Raw genomic sequence first — 27,034 nt, 5'->3', positions numbered from 1 at the left:
GAATAGTTCTAATTACAGCTGATTATTGAACCACTTACCTAAACAGTGACTTGATGATAATGTTAATAAAACCAGTTCGTTGGTAAGTTACGTATTTTTTTTTTGTTTTTTAGTTTTAATTCCCCAAATTTTTTCAGGATATCACTGTGTTAAGATTAATTTTAAACGTTGAAATTCATATCAGTTTTTATTATTATTATTATTATTTTTTATTTTAATGGATTTTTTTCAAGTCTGATTTACTTTGGTTATAAGAATATTTCTTAACTTATTAATTAATTGTGATTTTTTAGATGACAAGTTTTTTTTACATTATTATCAAAGAAAATATATTTTAGAAATGAAGAAATAAGTAAAAACAAAAACTGAAAATGTAAAAATTTTAAAAGTTTTTCCTTGTTAGTATCTTGATATAATAATCTCCTACCGGTTTTTTTGTCGTGATATTATATATATATATATATAATAATAATAATGCATTTTAATCTTTTAGCGACTAATTTTATGTAAATAACATTAAATATTTTTTATATATGTATATATAAATGTATCTTTTCATCAAAGTAATTGAAAGTGATTATAAATAAAATGACCTTGAAACAGATCGTGTGCCTCTAGGCAGGAGAAGCAACGACGAGCTGGCTGGGTTAATAAAAAAGAGTGAGGCTACACATTGATTTGTATTCAAGCCAGCAGACATTGGATGTAAGCAACAATGGAAAAGGTAACCCGTTCAGAAGCAGTAGCCTTTAGCTCGCTTGATGATAGAAATTGAATTTATATTGCTAGCTATATTATCTCTACCTATCTTATTGTAGCTTATCCCTCAGTTCATTCTCATTCTGAAAGTTAACTCAAAATAAAACTATTGTTTTTGTACGTATACGTATGTAACATTACATTTTTTTAAAAAAATAAACCTTGCGTTCTAAGGCCTATTTTGTCGTTCTGTTTGACTAAAATAACAGATGCGTGTATATGTAATTTAGTTTTAAATATTTTTTATTACCTAAAGGAAGTCAAGGTTTATATTTATTTATTCTTACAATGTTTTGTTGTCAATTTACAAAAGAGGCTGTGTACTTTCATTTAATATAAAAATATTTCATAACTAACCAAGTTAACAAACAATGTAATAATGTTTTACAATCAATCTTTTTCTTTTTTACTAACCGGATTTGAAGCGGAATTATATGTATAATTTATAAATTAATATTACCGAGATGTTAATTAAATATTTTACAATATCCCATAAGTTTCCATACTTAAAAATAAATAAAAATGGTTTTCATAAAGAAATGTTTATTTTTCCTATGTATGGAAATATGGGATACTCTATAGATTTTCACTGTAAGTATACTGAAATTATAAATTATATAATAATCAAAAAGATTCTCTTAGATGCTAAATATCATCTAAATTGTCAATTCCAGTCTTATTTATCGGATCAATAAAAAAAAATATTCTGCCCATCAATTGAGAAGTTACATATTTTTATTTTAATAGATGAGAATTGGGATTCTGTATATAAGAGCTATTATTATAAGTACACTTTTAAATTAAAATGAAGTAATTACGAGATAAAGGTCTAACTATCACTCTCAACTATATCTAATTTTAACATAGTGCTATTAATTGAACTCCTACGACCAGAATACATTGATATAGTAGTTATTCGACCGAAATAAGATTAGATACGTTATTAGATTTTACTCGATAACGTACATAGAAGGTAATGTGTTCAACCATTATATTTCCTTCTGTAGCATCACAGATCCAACCAACAACAACCAACTTTTGGGTACTAGCAGGTCTTTGATCAGGAAGCAGGAAGTAATATAGGCTATTTTAAAATATCTTAACAGAAAACAGGGTACACTATTGTGAAAAAAGATTTAAAAATTACGCTATTTTCACATTTTAATGATGGTTTTCATAAAAAGAAAACTCTTTTTGACTCTTGTAATTTTTTCGAAAAATTCATCGTTCACTAGGTATAAGCAAAAGATTTGCTCGGCAAAAGGAAGCGCGATTGCACCGCGGGCTGGCGCCCACCTTCTGTCTTTTTCTGTTTAGCCTCCGAAATCACCGTCAGGTATTACTTCTGAGGATGAATGAGGATATGTATGAATGTAAATGAACTGTAATCTTGTACAGTCTCAGGTCAACCATTCCTGAGATTCGTGATTAATTGAAATCCAACCGCTAAAAAACACCGGTATCCACGATCCAGTATTCAAATCCGTATAAAAGTAATTAGGATTTGAACCTTAGATTTCACGACTTCGAAATCAGTTGATTTTTTATTAGGAATTCACCACTAAATCAACCCGGTAAGTTGACTAGCGCCCATCTGCGCTTTTTATGTTGCCGGTATGCGTTGCATCGCGTCGTTGTTAACATTCGAATTTCTATTTATGTTGTACAGTGTTTCTAAGTAAAGAAAAAAATACAAAAACAATAAATATAATAATTATTAAAAAACAAAAACCTGATTATTAATTGTACAAATCTACCTTAGAATAATTAAGCAAAACGAACAAAAAATAGATAAACAAGTTTATCTTACACGCATTTTTTCAGGATGCAGTAAGGTAGTCTGGGATGTGAAATTGAATATTACTTCTACATTTTATTTTGTATTCGAGTGCTTGTTTGTCTTTACAAAGTAGTAACCATTAGTCACATCTCGTATAGCCTACACAGGCACCCGAGTACAACGTAAAATGTAAAAATATTATTAAACTTCACATTGCTGACTAACTTCCTCTATCCTGAAAAAAGTCTGTAAGAAAAGACAGGAAAACAGTTTTAATTATTTTTTGTTTGCTTTTCATAATAACTTTTCATAATAATTGTAGTTAAGATGTGTATAATTATTAGTCGGGGTTTTTGTTTATTAATAATTATTTTGTTATATATAAACTTGCATCTCCATCGCAGCATCGCCTGCTCTATATGCGTATACAACTTCAAAAATTGGAAATATTTTTTCATTAATTACTTGTATTCTGTTTGTTTCATAGTTATAGCTAGTGTCACTACTTATAGGATAAAATAAAATGTTTAGGTAAAGGATGTGTTGCCAAAATTAAATTTTTAATAAAATCTGAAAGATATTGAAGTTGTTCAAGAACTACTTTGTTCCTAGCACAGAAAAGTCCAGAATTATCACTATACTATTCTTTGATATCAGTAGTTTACATATTTTAACCGTTTTACATATTTAAATACTTTTCAAATTCAGATTGTCAATTTCAGAGTAGTAATCAAAAACCGATTTGAGACTAACCTATTTTTCGAAAATAGAACTCGATTTTCGCCGAGCGAATACGTTGATTTTCAGTTTTAAAACATTATCTATTCGTCGATTTAAAAAAAAAAAGAATATTAATTAACAACAACTACTTATTGATTTAACAACAACTACTATTAAGACATAAGATTTTTCTATGATATTTAATTCAATTTAAAATTATTACTTTATAATTTTTAAAAACAAAGTTATTTTCTGTTAAAGTATTTTTAGAATCAGTAGTTTTTTGATATCTCAAATGATAAAATCTAAAGTCAAATTATGTTAGAGAATTTTTGATTTAACAATAACTAGCTACTCAGCCAAACATCGCTTCGTTCTGCTCTTTTGGGCGTAAAAGGAGACTCAATTTTTGAAAACCGATTTATTTATCGTCATTATTCTGATTTATAATACTTTTATCAAACATCACACCACACCGTTGGTGTGATTATATAATTAATAATTAAAAACCTACTTACCAACAAATCTTTTATATATATATATATATATATATATATGTTCAAGCGCTTTCAGATTTATTATTATATTACGTTACATAAAAAAATGTTCATGACTAAGTTTTAGCTTTATTAAGATTTTAACATACATTTTTTAAGTTCCTGATGATGGAATTTAATTCAAAGCGCTTGAACGTATATATTAAAGAATTGTTGGTAAGTGGGTTTTTTAATTATTAATTATTCTGATATATTTATCGTAAAAATACATAACTATAGTTATAAAATTTTACAAAATAATTAGAACTGTTTTCCACGCAACGCATGAGATACGGTCAAATGTTGGTTTTTAAAATCTTTTCAAGACACGATTCATTTTGCGTACCTCGTGATTTGTTTTTCCGGTACTTTAATTATTAATTTCGATTTCATATTTCTATTTCATAATTTTAACGTTCGCCCTTGCACTGCTATCAAATACGCTGTTGAAGTTTTAAAATTTGTCGTACCGTTCCGGAGATATAACTGAATTTCAGAATAAGATAATGTCCGGATAACCAGATAATATAAAAGAAAAACATAAAAACCACCCTTGAAATTAATAGAAACTTTTTGCCGAATTAGATTTTTTTGTATACCTTTGGGGTTCTTAATCTTGCACCTCAAACAAATCAACTCCTTTTTTGTATATATAGATTAGTGATCGTTGTTTTTTTACAAAAATATTATTTAGGAGCAAGTATGACTTTATCTATGTGGAACTCTATGGACAATTCCATCTTCAACTCTATACAAAAAATGAAAACAAAATACATTCGTCAAGATTAAATTTTCGTTTGATAATTTTTCTACTGCATGAAGTTTCTTTTATATTTCAATATAAGACATTATTTTCTACATACAACTCTATGCCTAAACAAACTGGCATTTATGTTGAGCTAACATTTTTTTGCAAATCATTTATACATTAGATATCAAGGAAAGAGATATGATGAAAAAATGTATCACAATCTACTATTATATAGTATTTTTAATAGTGTTTCGTATTTTACTGAATTCATCCTGTAGAATTCGTTGTAGAATAAAAAGAATATAGGTATTTCGTATTAAAATCGGATCGGTATAAAAAGCAAAGTTATCGACCAAATAACCCACTTCGCTAATCGATTATTTTCAATCGAAAACACACGGGACTTTGGCCATATTTGACCGGTCTTATTTATTATTTAACAAGTACACACCTGACCACTATGAGACATGTACTAACGAATCGGGATTTTCCGCTAGTGATCGGTACATCCCGGTGCCTGTAAGCTATGGTGGACGGACACAGACAGATACACATACAAATGCCCTTTAGTAGGGTAGGATTATTTGAATTTTTGTAAAATTGTACTTTTTTTTTGTAAATTGCTATACATATTGACTAGCCTACCAGGCTGGTCTAATGGTGATGCGTCTTCGCAGATCAGTTGTTTAACAGCTGATTTTCGAAGTCCAAGGTTCTGAGGTTCAAATCTCTCTTTTTCTTTTTTAGCTTCCGGAACCACCGTAAGGTATTACTTCAGAGGATAATATGTATGAATATAAATAATGTGTAATCTTGTACTGTCTCAGCAGATCTAGTATTCTTACGGTATTCATTCTGTATTTGAGTACCGAATAGATCGTGGATCGTTGGAATACTAAATCGTGTTTCTAGTTGGTTAATTGCTTTTGTACAGATTTAAATACTAGACAGTGAATGCCGGTGTATTTTGTTGGTTAAGGTTCAATTAATCACACGTCTCAGGAGTGGTCGGCCTGAGTCATGTGTATGCAACTGTGTACATCACTACACTTCATTTACATGCCATACATATCATCCTGATCTCATTAGGCCATGCGGTGGGGGGGGGGGGGAGTTGCATATTGTTCACAAGTTGAATGATTGTATTGTAAACATTAGGAATTAAACCATATTATTATGCTAAAATATTTAGTCAATAAAAATTATATTTAGAAATTCGCATGTAGACAATGTTTTTTTTAAATATAATTTCTTTTATAAATTTTTGAAATTATTTTAAAAAATGAAATAAGTTTTAAAAATAGGACGTTTTTTTACTTTTCAGTCTATTCTCTTTTTTGCTTGTTGCTTTATTATTAAATAATAGTAATAATAATAAAAAATAATAATAATAATAATAATACTATAATTATAATATCGAAATTGGTGATCTAATGGATTGTTGCTTGTAAGCAATAAAACGAACTGAAATTTACTTTTCTTACCGCTGTTTAAACCACTACTGGACTTTTTTTTTACTTTTTTCTTTCTTTCTTTTTTTTTTTAATCGACTTTATTCCACACTCAGCTGCCCCCTTACTTCTCTATCCTTTACTAACATCGTCTTCCTTCTTTACAATAATTCTCACAAGATAGTGACCAACCTACCTAACCTATCCGCACTCTGTAATCAGGGCACTCCGTAATGGCTCTAAATAACACTAAATTAGAATGACTAAGTTATAAAAAATAATGAACTTTTCTTCCAGCCTTCTTTCTTTTCCATATATATATATATATATATATATATATATATATATAGTTCCTACTACCTCCAATATAAAATAAAAATAATACCAAAAAAACTTTTTTCATAATTATTACAATTATTATTAAATTTTACAGAATATTACAGCGGTTTTTTTTTTTTTAATTATCTATTACCAGGAAACACAATACCCTCAGCCCTCTAGGCTTTCAGCTGTCTAGGTCCTTCCGATGTCTATTATCGTTTAAAAAAATAAGCGGTAACTTTTTTTTAGAAATTTTATTTAAAATGTATAAGAAAGCTAATCTTTATATAAAATTAAAAATGGCATTTAATATTAATAATGTATGCTTGTATATTGGATATATATCGGTTAAAGACCACCTGTAAGCGAACGAACGGATAACTTGACATGAGACATAAGTGACTGGCAAAAATGAATATTTTCAAGAATAATAATAATCCAGTGCTAGGATTGCTAGAGAAAATAAAATTAAAGTGATTTCAACCTGGTTGGTTGTTAATATTTTTTACTGAAAACAGAAATACTGACTGATCCTTCTTTTAACCAACGTCAAGTGATTTACATGCGTCAAGGCTGTATGAAAGAGGCAGGCGAGCATTCTGCCTCTTGAAAGAGGGCCTCATTCTGCCCCTATGAAAGAGGCAGATCGACCAGGAGCGTAGGCCCAAAGCAGGCTCTAAATTTGGGGTGTAATCGGCTAGGCTGACGGACCAATAGTGCTTATGTGACCACTTCCTGGAGTATCTGGTACCACTTTCAGATTTATCACTTTTAGGAGATAACATGAAAATATACGTTGTGCGTCTCGTTGAAGTCCTCCTGCTCGATGGTCCTGAAGTTCAAAGCCGGTAAAAAATTAGTACTTCTAAATTATTAGCAAAAGTTCTCGAGCCGTCGCGTGTCACAACCTGACTTTGCTGAAGGTGGCATTTGCCTTTTTTTTTTAAATGGATAGACTTGGACTTTCATGTAGGCGTAACAGGTGGTCTCTGCCTGAGGCATCTATCTATAGGTTGCTCATCGGAAATCTGGCTTCGTTACGTGGAGTTAGTTTGAAACCTAAGCTCACGGACCAGATCTGCCATAAAAATGGTTAAATTTTTTTTTTTTTTAATTTTTCTGTTAAAATATGTACGACACTCAGATGAGCAGGCTGAGTGCTTGTAGGATAAATTAGTACATGCAACTGGGTGGCGATTGATAAACAGAATTTAATGTTACAACATCTGGTTGGTACAATATACTATATTGGTTCACCCACTTAATTTTTAACTACTCATTATCCTTTTTTTGAGGCTTTCTACAGTGAATAAAAATTGTAAATAATAATTAGTAAATCCTTCTGATCTATTCGTCTTTACTTTCAAACTGAACCCATTCTGCAGTAATAAATTCATACCATTCATTTCTTCTTATATTCTCTATTTTCATTGGACCATTACAGAAACACAAGTAGTATTTTCTTATTGGTTTTTTTTTTTTTTTAATTACCAACTTGTTTTTATCTCATCAATTTGGCCTTTCAATACTTTTTAATTTCTTTAAAAAAGAATTATTAAATAAAACAGCAAATAGTTTATTTTTTGCTTATCTTTTTACTATACGTAACATAGCATAAATAACAATCGATTTATATTTTCTGGAATTTATAATTACTTAAAATATAATTTGTTGCCGAGATAAAATAACCGAATTAATATGTAAAACATGGTTGATTTTATTCATTAAGATAGTATAATTCAATTAACATTACTTATTACTAATTATAATTTTATTTTTCATTAAAATAATATTTTTATTTCAAACTACGATTAATTAAAAAAAAAAAAAAATTGAATTCTTAAATTAGTTTCCGGTTTTATATAAAAAAACAACTAACAACAAAGTTATAATACTTTCCTGGCCTTGATTATTTATTTTTATTTAATGGAAAAAAATTATTCATGAAAAAAGTTACTTAAAAGTTAAAAAAACTTAAATAAGAAAATCATTTTTTTTTAAATTCAAATAATCGAATTTTTTAATTTTGTTCGGCTCTCCCACCCCCAATATTGCTCCCAAACTATTTTTTTCAGTCACTTGCCCTACTAGTATGACTAGGAAGACATTTTAAAAAATCAGTTAAAAATATGCAATGAATGAAAAAGATTTTTCGATTTTTGGGAAAGGAAACCGTTTTGGTAAAATCTTTTAAAAAATGGTATAAGCATAGATGCATTAACTATACAAAGTGGAGTTATGTTAGCAATATTTTGAGAAAATTGTCTTCAAATAACCTTTCTACCCCCCCCCCCCCCCTTAAGATATGGGTCAAAACTTTTATCAACCTGACCCCGAAAGGAAAGACACCTTACCTGGCGTTACAGTCGCCACTCTACCACCTCCATACCTATCCCTGAGGGACTTTACGGAGGTCATCTTCATTACCTCAGCAATAGACCCAAACTTTTATCAGCAAAATGGTTTACATACACAAATTTCTCTAAAACACTGTATCATAATCAGTTTATCCAGTTAAAGTTATTAAACTTCAAACACGCCAACACATGTATGTACGTCATACGGACATAACCTCCCACTATTTTCTGTTTTTGGGGTTCCTGGGTAATGAAACGTCAAGAAATGCAAAAATTCGTATATTTTGACTGTTTACCATATTTTCCTTCTTGTAGCATAGCTCTAGAGCTATGGTTTTAATGAAAAGTACATAAAACTTTATTTCATATAATAACTTATGATATTTTTTATTGTTATTATTGAATTATTATTTATTGACTTTTTTGTTGCAATCAGACGTTATTAATTATTAATAAATCAATATATTTAAATTAAAAAAAGGAGATGAAGTCGGATTTGAACCGATGTGCCTTCCCCTAATAAGATCCAAACATTTCAAAAATTAAAAGTTTATTTGGCTATAACTCTGAAACCAATGAAAATAAGTAATACTTATCATATATCGTTGAAAATCGCTCAATTAGGGCTTGTTACTGCATTTAAGAAAAAGTCCAAAATCTAAATGTTTTGTGTTTTTTGGACACTTTCGGTTCAGTCGATTTCAGTCAAAAGGGAGGTGCACAACTAGATGTTACAACAGTCCTAAATCCAAAATTTCAACATCGTCCGACTACTTTTTTTGAGTTATGCGAGCGAGATACACACGTACGAAAGATACATATGTGAGATACGTCACGCTGGAACTAGTCAAAATGGATTCAGAAATGGTCAAGATAGATAATTCCATTGAAATCTGAAAACCGAAATTTTTCGCGATCACAATACTTTCTTTACTTCGTAAAAGGAAGTAAAAACAATGAATAACAATAAATATTAATTTTCAAATATTAATATTTTCAAAACATTACAAAATTAATATTTAAATGTTTTCAGAGAAAAAGTACAGAAGGAGAGAAAAGTTCTTGTTTTTGGCAATCCTAATCGAATGCGTAATGTCAGCTTAAACAACGAAATCTCAAAATTAAATTGTCCACCACGATTTAATGCATGTTTTTTATACAAAAATGGTTAAGAATGTAATTTACCAAAATAAATAACATGGAACGTAAAACCAATATCTCCTACTATGAACAGAATTTAAGAATAGAACAACAGTTTAAAGTTTTCAACAAAAAACTATTTAATAACTTAAATTGCTAAAAAAGTTACCAAATATTGATCCTATAATGAAATTTCTGCAACATATATAACAACAAAATATCCGGACTGATTGGATCATCTACGCAAAGCTCAAATCGCTTAATGTAGATTGGTAAATTTTGGAGCGGTATATTATTTTTATAACGTAGGCATTCGCTAAAGAAAGATTTTGAAAAACTCCGTCTAAAAAAGAGTAAAAATATTTTTTTTTAATGAAAAATCTAAAACTCGGGAACTAAAGATCTTAAAGACGTGAAAATTTGTATTTAGATTATTTATTAAACTAATTTAACCTAAAACTAGATTAGATTAGAACTTCTTTGAAAAAAAAACGACAGGTTTCATCATTTTTCAAGAATCCAATTTGGAGTTGGTAAGGAAGGGAGCAAAATTTGTTCATGAAATTATACGAAGCCGAAAGTGTTACAGTCGTGAAAATTGGTATAAAACCAACTTAATTAGTATTAAAAGTTTGTTCATTAAAAAAAAACTTTTAAGGTTTTAGGTTTTTGATTAAAAACCAGTTAAAATTTTTAATTGGTATTAAACCAATTTAAAAATCTTTAGAAACAAAAAGGCCCATTTTTCTCATTTTTGAGAAATGCAGTTTGAAGGGGCTGGCCAAAATCTCTACAATATATGAATTTTTGAATACACTCATTACGAATAATGAAGTGTATTTCAGGTGACGAAATCGGTACATTTTTTCCATCGTTTTTTCTTACAAATTCGATGCGAAATGTTGTTACGTAATAATTTAAGTTATTTTTTATTCATGTATGTTTTCGGTTATTACTTGGTCGATGTTTTTCCGTTTGATCATGTTTTTACTTCCGCGGTACGATTAAAAGTGGTAAAAATTCGCACACGCGTGCGAATACAAATTATTTTCATTACGTTTTACATTCTGTGTTCTACCGAGTTCAACAATTATAAAATCATACTATAAAAGATAATTTGCTGTGAATTTAATTTTATATAAATAAGTAAAATATTTTGTTTTAGTTTATTAAACGATACAAAATTACATGATTCGATTAATTTATTAAATTTAGTTTCTACAGGATATCCTTTAAAGGTGAGGCCAAACTCTAGGAAGTGATTCTACTTAACATATTAAAAAAAAAGTGTCCAATGAACATAAGTCTGAAAACGCTTATTTTTCTGTCTGTTTGCCATTTTGTTTTTTTTTTTAAAGAAAAAACATTATCTTTTAAGAACGTTCGGAGATAAAGCAATAAAATTTTGTACTTTCTTTTAAACCCACATTTTTTAATAGTAAAAAGAATTACGATACACGTCGTTGACAAATTTCAAAATGACGTCGTTTCAATTTTTTCACTCGTAGGAATTATTAGATTTATCAAATTGTGTTCTGTTATAAAAATTTGAAGCTTTTTTTTGTGAACAAAACGACACCTTAGTCGTAAAAATCCGACGACAAATAGAGTTATTGCAAAACATACTTAATAAATAAATCAAATTTTCTGATTAAAATTGCTAAAATTAGCAACTTTTATCTGAAACCACGATAATAAAAAAACAAGATGGCTGCCAGATCGGTTTAGGCCTACTTTTTGCAAAACTCAGTTGTTTATCGTAGGATTTCTAAGACTAAGGTGTCGTTTTGTTCAGAAAAAAAAGCTTCATAATTTTTATAATATAACACAATTTGATAAATCTAATAATTCCTAAGATATTTAAGATTGAAAAATTGAAACGACTGCCATTTTGAAATTTGTCAAGGAAGAGTATCGTTATTTTTTTTCCTATTAAAAAATGTTAGTAAAATACAAAATTTTATTGCGTTATCTCCGACCGTTCTTGAAAGATAATTTTTTTCTTAAAAAGCACATAATGGCAACAGACAGAAAAATATACGTTTTTGGACCTATGTTCACTTGACATTTGTTTTTCAGTATGTTACGTGGAATCACTTCCTAGAGTTTGGCCTCAACTTTAAAGGACAACCTGTATATCTAATAGAATAGCGAGAGAATGTTGAACAAAAAAAAAAATTCTAATTTTATAAGTCAATCCATTCCAATAATTTATTTGCTGCAGTGAATTTTTTTAGATTAAAGACTTTTTGAGTCTCTGTTGACTCGGTTATAATTTTTTATTTATTATTTTTTATGAATTTCTCGTTACAGAAAAATAGTTTAATATCTAGGAATATTTGAACGAACAGTGAAGCTAAAGAATTCTTTTTTTCTCTTTGTAAGGGAATAAAAAAGGGAAAATAATAAATAAACTTCTTTATAAGGGAAAAATTATTAAACTTATTCTTTTTCCACGTTTCATTGCCGTGTTACTCTTTAACGTAGTTTCAATTAGTATGCTTAACAACACTCAAAACTTCAATTGTTTAGTAGTACATTACTACTAATTGGCGTATAGAATTTTTATGTATTTTGCTTGTTCAGCAGAATTATACACAAACAGCGTAACCCAATAGTTTTTAATTTCGCACGTCAAAATATAAATATAAGTATTAATATGTGATTTTTAAGAACTTTATATTTTTAATGTTTAATGTTTTAGCACATGAAAATTCTGTCTGATTATTAAAAATACAAGTCTGCTATGGATTATGAAGTCAAAATACTGTTTAAAATATCGATCCCCTACTTATAATGAAGTTTACCAGAAAAAATTAATTCTGTTAACAAACGATATACAATAATAACTTAACAATATATATACAATCATACTTATATACAAACTAAGCATATCATAATAAGAAAGCACGTGGATGTAGCACGTGTATATTTCACGTGCTATTTGAATACATTAATAAAACTACCAGAGAAGTTCAGTAACTTCTAAGATTTAAAAATCTTATTAAATCTATAAGAGAAAAGTTAGGAATGAAATCATATCTAGTTTTATTAATATAATATTAAAGGAAGTTTTAATAAACGAAGTTTTAAGTTTAAGTTGGGGAGTTTTTATTGTAATTGTAGTCTTAATGGTGTTTCCGATCATTGTGAAAGTTGGTTTTGTACATAATACTCCGGTAATTTATATTAACAACTCTTTATAACAAATATTAAATACTAGTGCTTCAACCCAATATGAATTTTTTTTAAGATAACAACGAATTTCCTTAAATTTAGATTTGTTACTTATTTTAAGCATTTCGTATATTTAATGGTCATCAAAATGGATGATTTTGTAATTTTATGATTATTATGGAAAATTTAATTCATATATGAACTTTCCCCGAATGTTTCTTTAATTATTAATTCATTTAAAGATAATTAACCGCATTTCATACAACCTGAGGCTTCTGTAACATCTCGGAGATAACATCCTGAAAACTGGTGGATATCCTGTAAAATTAAATTTCAAATAAGAATGAAAAGTCATGTTTAATGAAGTAGTTCCTACAGATTACCGAAAAAAGTATAAAATATTAGAAAAATATTGGGTGAATTTTCTTTATGCTGTTGGTATTTATTCATGTGCTCTCCAGTCGATGACATTTAAGTTTCATCTTAAAATAATATAAATATATATATATATATATATATATATATATATATATATAGAGAGAGAGAGAGAGAGAGAGAGAGAGAGAGAGAGGGAGAGAGAGAGAGAGAAAGAGAGATCCTGTATGTGAGAGATTATATGTTATTTTTTTACTTTTATTCTGAACAGTTTAAAATATGATATATTATATTTTAGGATAACGTGGGAAATTAATTTATTTAAATATTTCAGTTAAAAGATATACGTTAAATGTAAAAAAATAAAATGGAGTTATAAAAAAAATATTTTTAATTAATAATTAATTTTTTTTTAAACGTGAAATTAAAGAATTATCTCTTCATTTATAAAAGAAATCATTTGGTAAAGAAGTTCAGTAATTTTTAAAATGTTTAAGCAATAAAAATTTTTCATATTAGTTGTTTTATTTCTTAATGGTAGTTTATTATAATAATACAATTTAGTTTTAAAAAAATCCCAGAATAAACAATTTTGATTCTAAGCAAAGAAACTTAATCGTGTACAATATACCTCGTTAACAAAGTTTAATCATATTGCGGAATTGCCTGCCGTCATACATGTTCAATCTACATAACAAATGCATTAATTTAAAATACGTAAAGAATTTCCCACGTTTATTTCATTTTAAATGTCAAACTAAATTAAACAATTTTTTAATATAATTATAAATTTTTCTCTTTTTTTTTAATCGTAAGTTTGATGTTTTCCTTATAAAATTCATGGATTCATAAATTATTTTTATAGCATTTTAATTATTATTTTTACGAATTTTTGTTATTCATCAGGAAATCGATCAGAAAATTTCAATTATTTTAAACATCTATTAGTAATAATATATTTTTTTAAATAAAAAAGTCGCTTGGATAACTGTAGATATTTACATTTTTTTAATATGAGTTCACCTTAAAATATGCAATAAAAATATTATAAAATATATATATATATATATATATATATATATATACTATTAAAAAATATAATATTATTGTAATAAAACTAGACTTGATTTCATTCTTAACTTTTCTCTTATAGATTTAATAAGATTTTTAAATCTTAGAAGTTACTGAACTTCTTTGATAGTTTTATTAATGTATTCAAATAGCACGTGGATATCCACTCGCTTTCTTATTACGATACGCTTAGATAATTGGTTTTAGTGGGAGTTTTAAAACCGTGCTGCCATTTTGTTTTCAATTTATTTTTTATTATTAATCTCAATTATCAGCAACAAATTTTTAATAGTAAAACAAAAACAAATTGAAAAAAAAATGTAATCTATTTATAGGTGATGAGCAACAAGCAACTACTAAGTGAGCAAATAACAAATATTTAACTTAAAGAGTTTAATTAAAGATATACTCGCTTTTAACATACGAGTATAAAATTTTAACTATAAATACATTTTTATCCTCAATTTTTAAGGTTGCGTAAATTTATTTTACGTCTGTTTCCTTAATTTAAAATATTAAAAAATGTATAATAATATCCCCCAAAATAAAAAATAGTTGTTTGATTTTAAATTAATTTTGTCCCTTTTGAAAGCCCTTTTTCTAATTTCAAATGAATTATCTATTTCAGGACATGCGGTCGTAAATTTTAAAGCTATACTGTTTTTCACAATCAAATAGTTACTGCAACAAACTGGGATATATCAAACGGTCACTCATAACGATTGTTAAGTAATCATCATCAGTGTTCACTGAAAAGGATAATATATGTGAAAATAAATTCATTAATTAAAGAGAAAAACTAAACAGTTCTACGCAAGAAGACCGAATTTTCGTATTTTATTTTGTTTCAACGTTCCAACTTGCAGTATCATAACGAACCACGTTTAAATTTTTTCGACCTTAAATTGAGCGTAACTCAAGAACTACTCAACCAATCTTCATAAAATTCTCATATGTATAACTTTAGGTATACTACTACACCATATTTTAAATTTTAATGAAATTAATCTAGTAGTTTTGGAGATTTTAGAGCCACAGGCTTTTATATATAGGCCTTTAAATAAATGTACACTGTATATTATCACGAAGTTCTTCCGAAACTTTCATAACCTATTCTATTCGTAAAAATAATGGAAAAATTTCATATAAACATATGTTCTAAAACGCTTCTTTTGCGAGTTACGCTAGTGAAAGATTTCGCTCGGATTTCAGCTACCCCAGTCAAATGAGGTCGTACTGAAATTTTTGGACTCTAATTAAGCAGCAAAATAAGCGATTTTTTTAAATTGTTTTTTACCTTAGAAGTATTAAAATAAGTCTCAGAACTGTAAATGTAGTAGTTTATGGAAAATCTAGGATAAAAATCAATAAATTGGAGCAACAACCCTGTTTTTTATGTTTGACTTACAATAATTTTGTTAAATGAGTAATTAACAGATAAAACTTAAAATCACTTTTAGAGCGTTTAATTTTTTTTTTAAAATTGTGTAAGAAAAGTTGAATAAGAAAAAATTCGAATTTTGTTTTGATATCTGGAATCCTGCGATTCGGAAAACGTATTTCATTTCTATTGCAGCATCCGTAGCATTACCATTACAAACACCCGAAATGAATAACATAACAGCTTAATCCTCTGTTATAAATAAGTACGACATTATTTCAATGGCAAACCGATCACCTTCAATCTAAAATTCACAGAAAACCTTCGCAAACCGCAGCACAGTTCACATTACCCTATATAGTTAATGTACCTTACAGAAGAGATTTAAACACTAATATAATATTGGGCATTGTTGATCAGCTGTTGTTATTTTATTGCCAACTTTGAAATAATTTTTCAAATAATTTGTTGTGTTTCTGTGATTAACAAAAAATATATTATCTAAGTAACTTTTATTTTAAAATTGTTATGAAATTTCCACTTTTTCTTTAATTTTTTAACAGAAACTTTTAAGAGTAACTGTTTTTTTTACAGATTGTTTACACTAACAAAAAAGAAATTTGTTTACATTAAATAAGTACTTTTCGGACAATGTAGTAATGTACTATTTACTGCAGTAATGTACTGTTTCTAAATAAAATTGAATTTTTTTTTTTTCATTTTTCTTCGTTTTATTGAACTTATGTAACTCCATTTTGTTCAGAATTAAATTCTCTACAAGTTTTATTTAAAATATTTATGTGTTTATTACCCATTTAACAAAGTTATTGTACGTCAAACATAAAAAAAGTCCCTATTGGTACGCCAGAAGCCGGAAGTAGATTTGACCGGTGCTAAGAAGGGGATAAAAATATTTCCACCTTAAAGTTAAGAAAAACTTCAAATTTACTCAATACGACAATGGTTGCATGTGAACAAAAATTCACATGTTTAGCAAACGAGAAGCCCCATCTTACATGCAATTCCAACAACATTTTTGTCATCCCCTTGTTTCAGACAAAAGTTTTAGGTAATGTTTAGAGGAGTAATAACCACTTTAAACCGTTTCAGTGAACAAAAATTCACATGTTTAGCAAACGAGAAGCCCCATCTTACATGCAATTCCAACAACATTTTTGTCATCCCCTTGTTTCAGACAAAAGTTTTAGGTAATGTTTAGAGGAGTAATAACCACTTTAAACCGTTTCAATATTGTACCTATTAAGAGAGGTATGATTTTTTCGCCTTCAAAACTCCATTTTTGCACCTCCTGGGTCAACGGTTGGTGATATAAAAAAACTTTACTTAGATAGGTTTTAGGCTCTTATCCAAAGAATAGTAGGAATTTTAAACGAGTTCGATATTTTACTTAATAAGAAAGTTATAGCAATATATTTTTTTTCGAAAAGCCCCCCATTTTCACTCATATGGTCTGATTTTGCCCATTAACGAACTCGACCAGGATTTTGGGTCGTTATATTTTATGTATCAATTTGAAAGTGATTGGCGAAAAATTACGGCAGTTATTGTGTTTACAAGAAAGTGAAATATATATATATATATACACATATGTAAACGTTTGAACTGAAGATGGTTTTGGGATCTGGGGGATGTGAAACGCGAAGATATGTCAAAATTTTCCGAAGTCGAATCATGGTACCCATTACAGTAGGTAGCTTTGTTATGAAATCTATCTAAAACAGGGTTTTCTTCATCACAATTTTTTTTTTTTTTACCCCAGATTTTCCAAAACCTACTTCAGATACGTTTCTGGGAACTATTTTATTCGATTTTTCAAGTAAAAAAACCATAAAAAATCATTAATTCTGCCCGTTAATTAACATCTTAAAAATTTCATTACGACCTCATTTCACCTGGGTGTTTTTCAAACATTACCTAAAACTTTTCTCTGAAACAATTTTTGATATGACCAACCCTTATGGCAAGGGATGACCAAAATGTTGCTGGAATTGTATGTAAGATGGCGCTTATCGTATGCTAAACATGTGAATTTTTTTTCACATTTAACCATTGTCGTTTTGAGTAAATTTGAAGTTTTCGGTATCTGAAATCCGAGAAAAATTTTTCACTAGCCCTAACTCACAACGAAGCATTTTAGAACATATGTTTATTTTACATATGAACATATGACCATGGAACATATGAACTTTTCCCATTATTTTTACGTGTAGAATAGGTTATAAAAGTCCCGGGAGAATTTCGTGATTCACTCCATATATATATATATATATATATACTTGTATCCTTTTACTTGTATATATATTTTGATATTTTCATATTCCTCATTCCTCAAAATGTAAAGAAAATTCATTCCCCACCCCAACTCCCGCCTTGCGACCGAAAAACCTTACTTTTCTTCGAAAAGTCAGTTTTACTGATTCTGATACATAAGGACAGAAGGACGACAGCTTGAACGCTTCTTCATCTTATTGTGTTTATTAAACATATGACGATAGAAAACTCTTTTTTTCTGTTTAGCCTCCGGGAATCACCATCAGGTATTACTTCAGAGGATGATATGTATGAGTGTAAGTGAAGTATAGTCTTGTAAAGTCTCAGTTCGACTATTTCTGAGATGTGTGGTTATTGTTCTCTTATTAATAATCAGAGAAACGGTCTTTTAGACCACCCGATAAACAAACATGTTGCTCTTTTAATATGCATATGCTGTTTATAGAGAGAAATTTATGAAAGCAAAACTGAACTACTTTAGTTAGTAGTAATTTTATATTTTTTTAACGAAATAAATAATAAGCTCAAAGGTTTATTTAGATTTTTTGAAATCGATTAATGATATTTTATTAACTATTTGATATCGATTAATGTAAAGTGACTTCTTTATTATTACTTTTTAATAGTAAACAAGAGAAATTAATTTACTCTTAATTTAATTGAGAATAAGATAATAACTATACCTTATTTTTTAAAAACAAAATAAAGAATATCAAGTTTATAAAAGTTTTTAATTAAAAAATTATTAAAATAACAACGGATTTTTTTATTTTATTAAAAATGTTGTTAAGCCCTTAAGGTAAGCATCTGTTATACACAGTAGTTTTACTAAAGAAGGTTTGGTTATAGGTAGAGTTTGATAATAACCTTTAAAGGCGGAGCCAAATATTTCAAACATTTCATTAATATGACTAATACACATAATTACTTTATTTCATATTCTATAACCTTATATTATTACATACACTATATTTATCGGATGTTTTTATTATTATTATTATTATTATTATTCAATTTTTAATTACTGTTAAAAATAATAATTAATTTTAAGAAAAATAAATCGTTTTAAACAAACATAAATTATTATATAAATAAATATTTTTAATAAACACAACCTACAAACGTTTTATTTATACAAAAAAAAACGGGAAATGAAAAAAAAAAGGGCGGAACTATTTTCTTACTAGATTAAATCAGATTACCGGCCACCGTGGCGTTAGTGGTAGCGTCTCGACCTTTCATCCGGAGGTCCCGGGTTCGAATCCCGGTCAGGCATGGCATTTTTCAAACACGTTACAAATCATTCATCTCATCCTCTCTGAAGCAATACCTAACGGTGGTCCCGGAGGTTAAAAAATAAAAAAAAGATTAAATCAAATCGGTTAACAGTAAATTAGTTTAATTTTAGCAAAAACTTATTTAGTTGCTTTAGCAAAATCAAAAAGAAATCCTATGGTTTCCGTATGAGAAAAAAATAAGTTACGAGTACTTTAATAATTGTGTTATTAAATATTAATTTATATATGAAATTATAACACAAAATAGGATTTAATATAAGTTAAATTACGAAATAAATTAAATTAGACAAGTGCAATATATCTTTTGAAAATGTTTTGTTAAGATTTACAAAGAATGAACAAAATAAGATCGCTTTTCAAAACCATATTTAATAAAAGCAAGGAATAATTTTATGTATTTTACCAATTTACGAAGAAACTTCTGGATAATAAGAAATCCAAAAAATATAGAAACGTGTGAAGTGTATTGTTACTGAAGAATAATAGTTATATGTCACGAGGTAGTCTCAGCCTATCATCCGAATGATGCTAAGTTCGAGTCCCGACAAGGTTTGACATTTTTATACGCTGAAAAATTTTCAAAAAATATTTTAAGAACAAAAGATTTTTTTGAAATATTAAATGCTTGGTTTGAAGTATTAAATTTAATAAATAAATATTTTAACATTAAAAAATTAGTATATAATTTATAGGAGTAGGGAATAAAATTAAATCAAAAAAATAATTCACGATGAAAAAAGAGAAATAAAATTAACTGCTGGAAATCTTTGATATTTTTCAAAGTAAATTATTTTTTAATTATTATTTAATAAATAAATTCTTGTAGAAAAAGCACTAATTTTTGGCTATTTTTTTAAAGATCATTTAATAGGTAGCCTATGACAGTGACAGATTGACGAAGAATTTAACAAACTTTCAGAAAATGTTTTACTGGTGAAAATAAACAAGAAAGTTTGTTTAACGAAACGATTCGTTAGCGAATTTTAACATTTTTAATAAAAAAGAGTAATTTAAAATGAGAGCATAAAAACGTAAAACGTTTTCTATCACTGATTCAGAGTTCTTAATCAAAATTAAAAAAAAAATTCATTGTATAATTTGATTAGATGTTAAGATTATGGTTTAAATATGAGCATAATGTTAATTAAATATGACAATATTCTAAATGGAAAGGTTAGGGATGTGTCATATCATTTTAAAAAGCACTGAAAGACAATAATTTTTACGTAACAAAATCTTTGGCTACCACATCACTAGTCAGAGTTGTCAAGGGGTTGTCATAATAGAAGTATTTACAAATCTTTTTTTTTTTAGTGTTTTACTGTTGAACAGTAATTTAAGAGGTACTGTAGATCACTTTTAAATCTACAAAAAAAAAAAATTAATGGCTACTGTGTAGGTTAGAGCTATCATAGGCCGAAGTTTTTTTATATCAAAGTTTTTAATCCCCTTTATCATAATTATATTTTATATTTAGAATTTTTGAGTTGCCTCTCCGTGGGGATCCCTTGGGTGGTTGAGGTGTGGTGGTTTCATTCCGACATGTAGATCACTTGAAAATAGAAGCGTTTGCTACATGTCATTTTGCTATTTTTAATTGTTGAAAAATTATTTAAGGATTCTAGTGTTTCATTAAAACTCTGTATTATTAAAGCATTTATATACATATATATATATATGTGTGTGTGTGTGTGTGTGTTTCCCAAGGGTATAAGACGCTTGGTAAGGCTTTAACTCACAAGGGGGCGAGGGGCTTGATCTATGGCTTATACTTGTATATATAAGTGATTCAAAACTATACGGCAATCTCTTTGGAGCTGATTTTATAGCTAAAATTAGGGAAAAAGTTAAATAAACGTACGCCCAAAAACGCTTCGTTATCGAGTTACGGCTAGAGAAAGATTTCCCTCGGATTTCAGATCCCCCAGGGAAATGAAGACCTCCTGAAATTCTAGGAAGATAAATTAAGGGGAAAATTTAGTTGTTTCTTATGGTTTTTGATCTGAAAATATTTTAAAAATGGGTTCCAGAACTGAACCTTCATTAGTTTTAAAGATATCTGACGTAAAACACAAAAATTAGGGGTAAACACGTTTTCGAGTTTAACGTTAGAAAACTTAGTTAAATGGTGATTAAGTTGTATTTTTTTTCCAATTAGAATAATTATAAATAAAAAAACTTCATTTTCCCGGAGGAACCGAAATTCGGGCGAAATCTTTCTCTTGCCGTAACTCGCTAACGAAGTGTTTTCCGGCCTTTGTTTATACGATCTTTTTTTCCTATTTTTACTTCCTTGTACGAATTAAAGCAAGTATTGTGATCGCGAAAAATTTTGGTTTGCAGATTTCAACGTAAATATCCATTTTTACCATCCCTGAATCCATTTTGACTAGTTTCGGCGTGGCGTCTGTACGTACATACGTATCTATCTCGCATAACTCAAAAACGATTAGCCGTAGGATGTTGAAATTCTGGATTTAGAACTGTTGTAACATCTAGTTGTGCAACCGACTGGACCAGAAGTTCCCCTTCTGATTGCAATCGACTGGACCAAAAGTGTCCAAGAAAAGCCCAAAATCACAAAACAAAATCTGGATTTTGGACTTTTTTTCTTAACTGCAGTAATAAGCCCTCATTTAGAGCTTTTCAATGATATTTTTAAGTTGTACTTATTTTCATTGGTTCCAGAGTTATATCCAAATAAGATTTTAATTAATGAAATATTTAGATCTTACAAGGGAAAGGCACATCGATTTGAATCCCACTTCATTTCCTTTTTTTTAACTTTTTTTTTAATTTAAATATATTGATTTTTTAATAATTATTAACCTTTGATTGTAAAATATTTTTTACCATAAATAATAATTCAATAATAACAATAAAAAAGAAAATTATGAAAAAATATCAGAAGTTATTAATGAAATAAAATTGTATGTACTTTTCATTTTAAAAAAATGTGTATGTGTAATTTAATAGACGTACAAGGAAGTCAAGTGGTATCCACATCAAATTTTTAGCTGTAGAATCAGCTCCCGAGAGATGGCCGTACAGTTTTGAATCAGTCTGTATATACCAACTTAATTTTTTTATGTAAAAAAAAAATAGTTTTATAAAGCATTAATAAACGTACATTTTATTTTATAGCTTTTTTAACAAAAAAAAAAGTTATTTAAAATGAGAAAATTATATTAGATTTATTCAACACTAATTCAGAGTTCGCTGTTAAAGATTTTTTTTAAAAAATCAGTGCATAATTTTATTAGGTGGATTCCTGTCTAGCAAGAGGATGGAACCCCCTGAATCACGCTGTATTCGTTATCCTCATGGTTGTGAGAATAATAAAATGATAAATAACAATTAAAGTACACACACCTTATAAATACCAGAAAAAAAACTGTTAAAGCAGAAGAGTAGTTAACTATCGTAACTAAATTACATAGGCGTTTGACAAGGAAAGGTACAGATCCTCACTCCCAAGGGGGCTAGAGCCTTGATCTATAATTTAAAACCTTCTTTGGGATAACACTAACGTATCCTGAAAATTTGGAAGTAATTGGTCGGGTGGTTCTCAGGTCATGCTGTTACAAACTGACAGACAGAATCCGCTATAAACTTTCGTATTTATACGTATATTAGAAAAGATATAAGTAAACAAATAAAAAATGTAGTACATGATAAAGAAAAAATCTGATATAAATTGGAAAAGAAGATTATCCTCAAAAACCGTTTAAAAAGATTTTACTTAAAATCTGAAATTTATTTAAAACCTAAAAGGTTTATTTAAAATCTTACTCCTTTTTTTTAATCCTAAATACAACAATTAGCAAAAAACTGAAACGACCAGTTATTTATTATCAATTATTGAATAATTTAATTATCCATTTAAGAGAATGGGTAACAATTATTATGAACAGTAAAGTTCATATTCTATTTTTTTTTTCTAATTACTAATTTCTTTAAAACACAATGAATCTAATGTACGTATTTATATAAAAACACTTAAATGTTTTGTTGTAGTTTTCTTAGATAGTTTATATATATAAATTTAAATTAGAAACATTTAAAATTTACTTACAACTTCGATGACTTTTAATCCAGCAATCAAGTCACATGCCATTTTTTTGAATTGGTATATGGTATGTATAAACTTAGTTTGTTAGAAATGTTAAAGTAAAAACTAATAATTGACATGACACAGTTACAGAACTACGGCACTGTAAATACATGTACATAGGCTATTCAGTATATTAAAGAATAGATAACGTTATCGTAGAAAAAGAAATGCGTTATTATTCCCTCGTTTACTGTAACCCTGGGTTTGTATATATGTGAATAGTAATCAAAACTGAAGTAAATGTATTTGTAGTAGTATCTATTCTACCGACCGACCAACCAACCGAGGCGAGTAATAACTAATAACTGACGAATAGGTATTCTAAATAAAAAGAAATATTACGTAATAGGACATAAAGATAAAAAAGAATAATGATAAAACGAAAAGAGAGGGACAAATTATTCCCACAGCGATTTTACCTATTGTTATGCCAAGGAAATATACATATTTAAATATAGAAAAAAATCGTTTATTTATTACTATTACTATTATATACAATTACTTTAAAAATTATTATGTTTTTGTTATTTTTACGATTATTATTATTATTATTTTTAACTAAATACACTGTAATTTTTATGTAGTCGTTGAAAAAATATAAATAACTTATTTATGAATGAATCGCTTTTAATTAAAAAACAGATTTAAAAAAAAATAAAGCTATTATTTTATTGATTTATATTTCTTTAAATATGTTTATCAGTTATGTATTTTGACCATTATTACGTACGAGACCATTACTTTGCGGGTGTATTGTAGGTCACTTTTAAAACTAGTTGTGGAAAAATATTAAATGCCGCAATTTTCGTAGAGATGTTTTTTAGCCTGAACTTTTTCATGTCAGCATTTTTATTTTCTGTTCTCTTTAAAATTATTTATCATAACTCTAAACTTTCCATTTAAAATTTTTGATCTGATCTGCTTGGGGTAACTCCTTGAGTGCTTTGAAAGTTTTGATTATCGAAAAATAGATCGTTTTGAACTAGAAGCATTTCACTAGATTTCATTTTTCCATGTTTAACTTATTTAAGGGTTGCTATACTTTATAACACAATGACGTGTCCGCTTGAAGTTTCCATATTAGTTGAAGAACGTTCAGTGATTCATTTTTGCTTTCTGAAGGTGAAAATCGGTTAAAATCTTTTCTTCAATGATTTTACAGTACGCTAAAAGTTGTATGAACCGCAGAAATTTTTATAAGTGGGTAGAACCGTTCAAAAACGGTCGAACCTCAGTGACTGACGAGTAACGTCCTGACCGGCCAGTTGTAGTGTCAACTCCGCTTGAAACCCACATTGACGAGATTATTCGTGAAGACCGACAGTTGAACATACAGCAAAAAAAGTTGCAGTAATTGTTGGCACAGTTCGTAACGTTATCAATAACAAGCTGAAGTACAACAAAACAAGTGTAAGGTGGATCCCGAAAGAGTTAACACAACAACACGAGGAAAAAATACTGAAAGTTTGTACAGACTTGAAAGAACGCTATGAAAGGGAATGTGACCTTTGCTAAACAAGATTTTAACGTGAGATGAAACTTGAGTTCACCATTTTGAACAAAGAATCCAAAAGACAAAGCATGGAATGGAAGCACACCAGCTCACCTGTCCGCAAGAAATTCATAACGCAAGCAACAGCGGGAAAAGTCATGTTGACCGTCTTTTGGGATGCCCAAGCTGTCGTCTTTTGTGATAATTTGGAAAATTAGCGTACAATAAGCAGTTTCTATTACTCAGACATGCTAATGAATAAAGTAAAGCTAGTAAAGAGAGAAAAAGGTCGCGGATCTCAAAGAAACGACATGATATTGATACACGACAATTCTCGCCCTCACACTGCCCAGTTGACCCAAGAAACCATTGGAAAATTGGGTTGGGAGATACTGACACACCTTCCCTACAGTCCAAATTTGGCTCCCTCGGATTTTCATTTTTTTGGTCCACTCAAAAAGGTATTACGTGGAAAACAGTTCAACAACAACTAGGAGGTCAAAGAATTTTTGGAAAAGTGGCTCAAACAAAAAGACAAAGACTTCTTTGCATCAGGTATAAAAAAACTAGTTCATCGGTGGGAGAAGTGTATTAATATTGGTGGGGATTATGTTGAGAAGTAGTAAAAGTCTCATTTTGTGAAAATACACAGTTTTTTTCTACATCAATCTGTCTCTTTAATTATTGAATGTCCCTCTGCGTTTCTGTGAAAGATCGATATCTGGCAAATGTCGATATTCTCAGGTGGATGTCGACACATAGTAAATACGTCGGTGGAAGATTCGGCTACTCGAACCTTCGCAGCTAAAAGCTCTGGTGGAGATCGAAACGATAACTTGAAATTAAAATTAAAACACCCAATATCAATCTAAAAGGTAAATAGATTACAAAATAATCTGATGTGGGAATCACATAACTTCCTTGTACGCCTATTAAATTACACATACACAATTTTTTTAAGTGAAAAGTACATAAAACTTTATTTCATTAATAACTTCTGATATTTTTTCGTTTTTTTCTTTTTTTTTATTGTTATTATTATTATTATTATTTATTATAAAACGTTTTTTACAATCAGAGGTTAATAATTATTAATAAATCAATACATTTAAATTAAAAAAAAGTAAAAAATAAAAAGGAGATGAAGTCTGATTCTAACCGATGTGTCTTCCCCTTATAAGATCCAAATATTTCATTAATTAATGTTTTATTTGGCTATAACTTTGGAACCAATGAAAATAAGTACCACTTACCGTATATCGTTGAAAATCTCTCAATAAGGGCTTATTACTGTCGTTAAGAAAACGTCCAAAGTCCAATTTTTTTTAATTTGGGATTTTTTGGACACTGTTTATTCAGTCGACTCCAATCAAAAGGGATGCACAGTTAGATGTTACAGCAGTCCTAAATATAAAATTTCAACATCCTACGGCTAATCGTTTTTGAGTTATGTGAGATACATACGCATATACGTACGTACAGAGGTCACGCCGAAACTAGTCAAAATGGATTCAGGGATGGTCAAAATGGATATTTTCGTTGAGATCTGCAACCCGAAATTTTTCGCGATCACAATACTTTCTTTAGTTCAGACAGGGAAGTAAAAATGTTTTAATTTAAGCAAAACATAACCTACGCTCCCTTCGCTCGCTAAACTCGTCAATTAAAGTTAAATTACAAATTGGAGGCGATTAATTAAATTCACCACATTTATAAACAAATTTAATCAAATTTTCGACATTTTATAAATTTAAAGGGCCAATTAGGATATACAGAATATGTTAACTGTATGGATGAAAAACAAAATACAAAATAAATGGTTCGCCCTTTGTTCAATTTTTTTATAAAAATATTTTTATTCAAGTTTCACTCAGCAACGAACGGAACCCGTAAATTATACATAGAAAGCCCTACCTGGGCTTAAGCCTGGTTGGTTTGTAATTGGATTGTTTTTTTTTAGAGTAAATTATTAATGCATGCCGAATGAGGTGAATTTGATTAATCGACTCCAATGTTAGA

General features: G+C 28.6%; 2 protein-coding genes across 3 annotated transcripts in view; one reads left to right on the top strand and one right to left on the bottom strand.

The window, feature by feature from the left end:
• The window catches only part of LOC142329934 (uncharacterized), a 53,315-nt gene extending 29,499 nt beyond the window's left edge, over positions 1-23,816 (bottom strand). Inside the window, exon 1 of the mRNA XM_075374899.1 lies at positions 23,485-23,816. Within this exon, the coding sequence (XP_075231014.1) occupies positions 23,485-23,526 (42 nt within the window). The 5' untranslated portion in view covers positions 23,527-23,816. The remainder of the gene's footprint in view (positions 1-23,484) is intronic.
• The window catches only part of Adsl (adenylosuccinate lyase), a 370,898-nt gene that overhangs the window by 146,470 nt on the left and 197,394 nt on the right, over positions 1-27,034 (top strand). The window lies entirely within an intron of this gene.

This window comes from Lycorma delicatula, chromosome 9 (genome assembly GCF_047948215.1).
Source record: "Lycorma delicatula isolate Av1 chromosome 9, ASM4794821v1, whole genome shotgun sequence".
NCBI lineage: Eukaryota > Metazoa > Arthropoda > Insecta > Hemiptera > Fulgoridae > Lycorma > Lycorma delicatula.
Note: the sequence above shows the minus strand (reverse complement) of the source record. Positions and strands in the feature narration are given on the sequence as shown.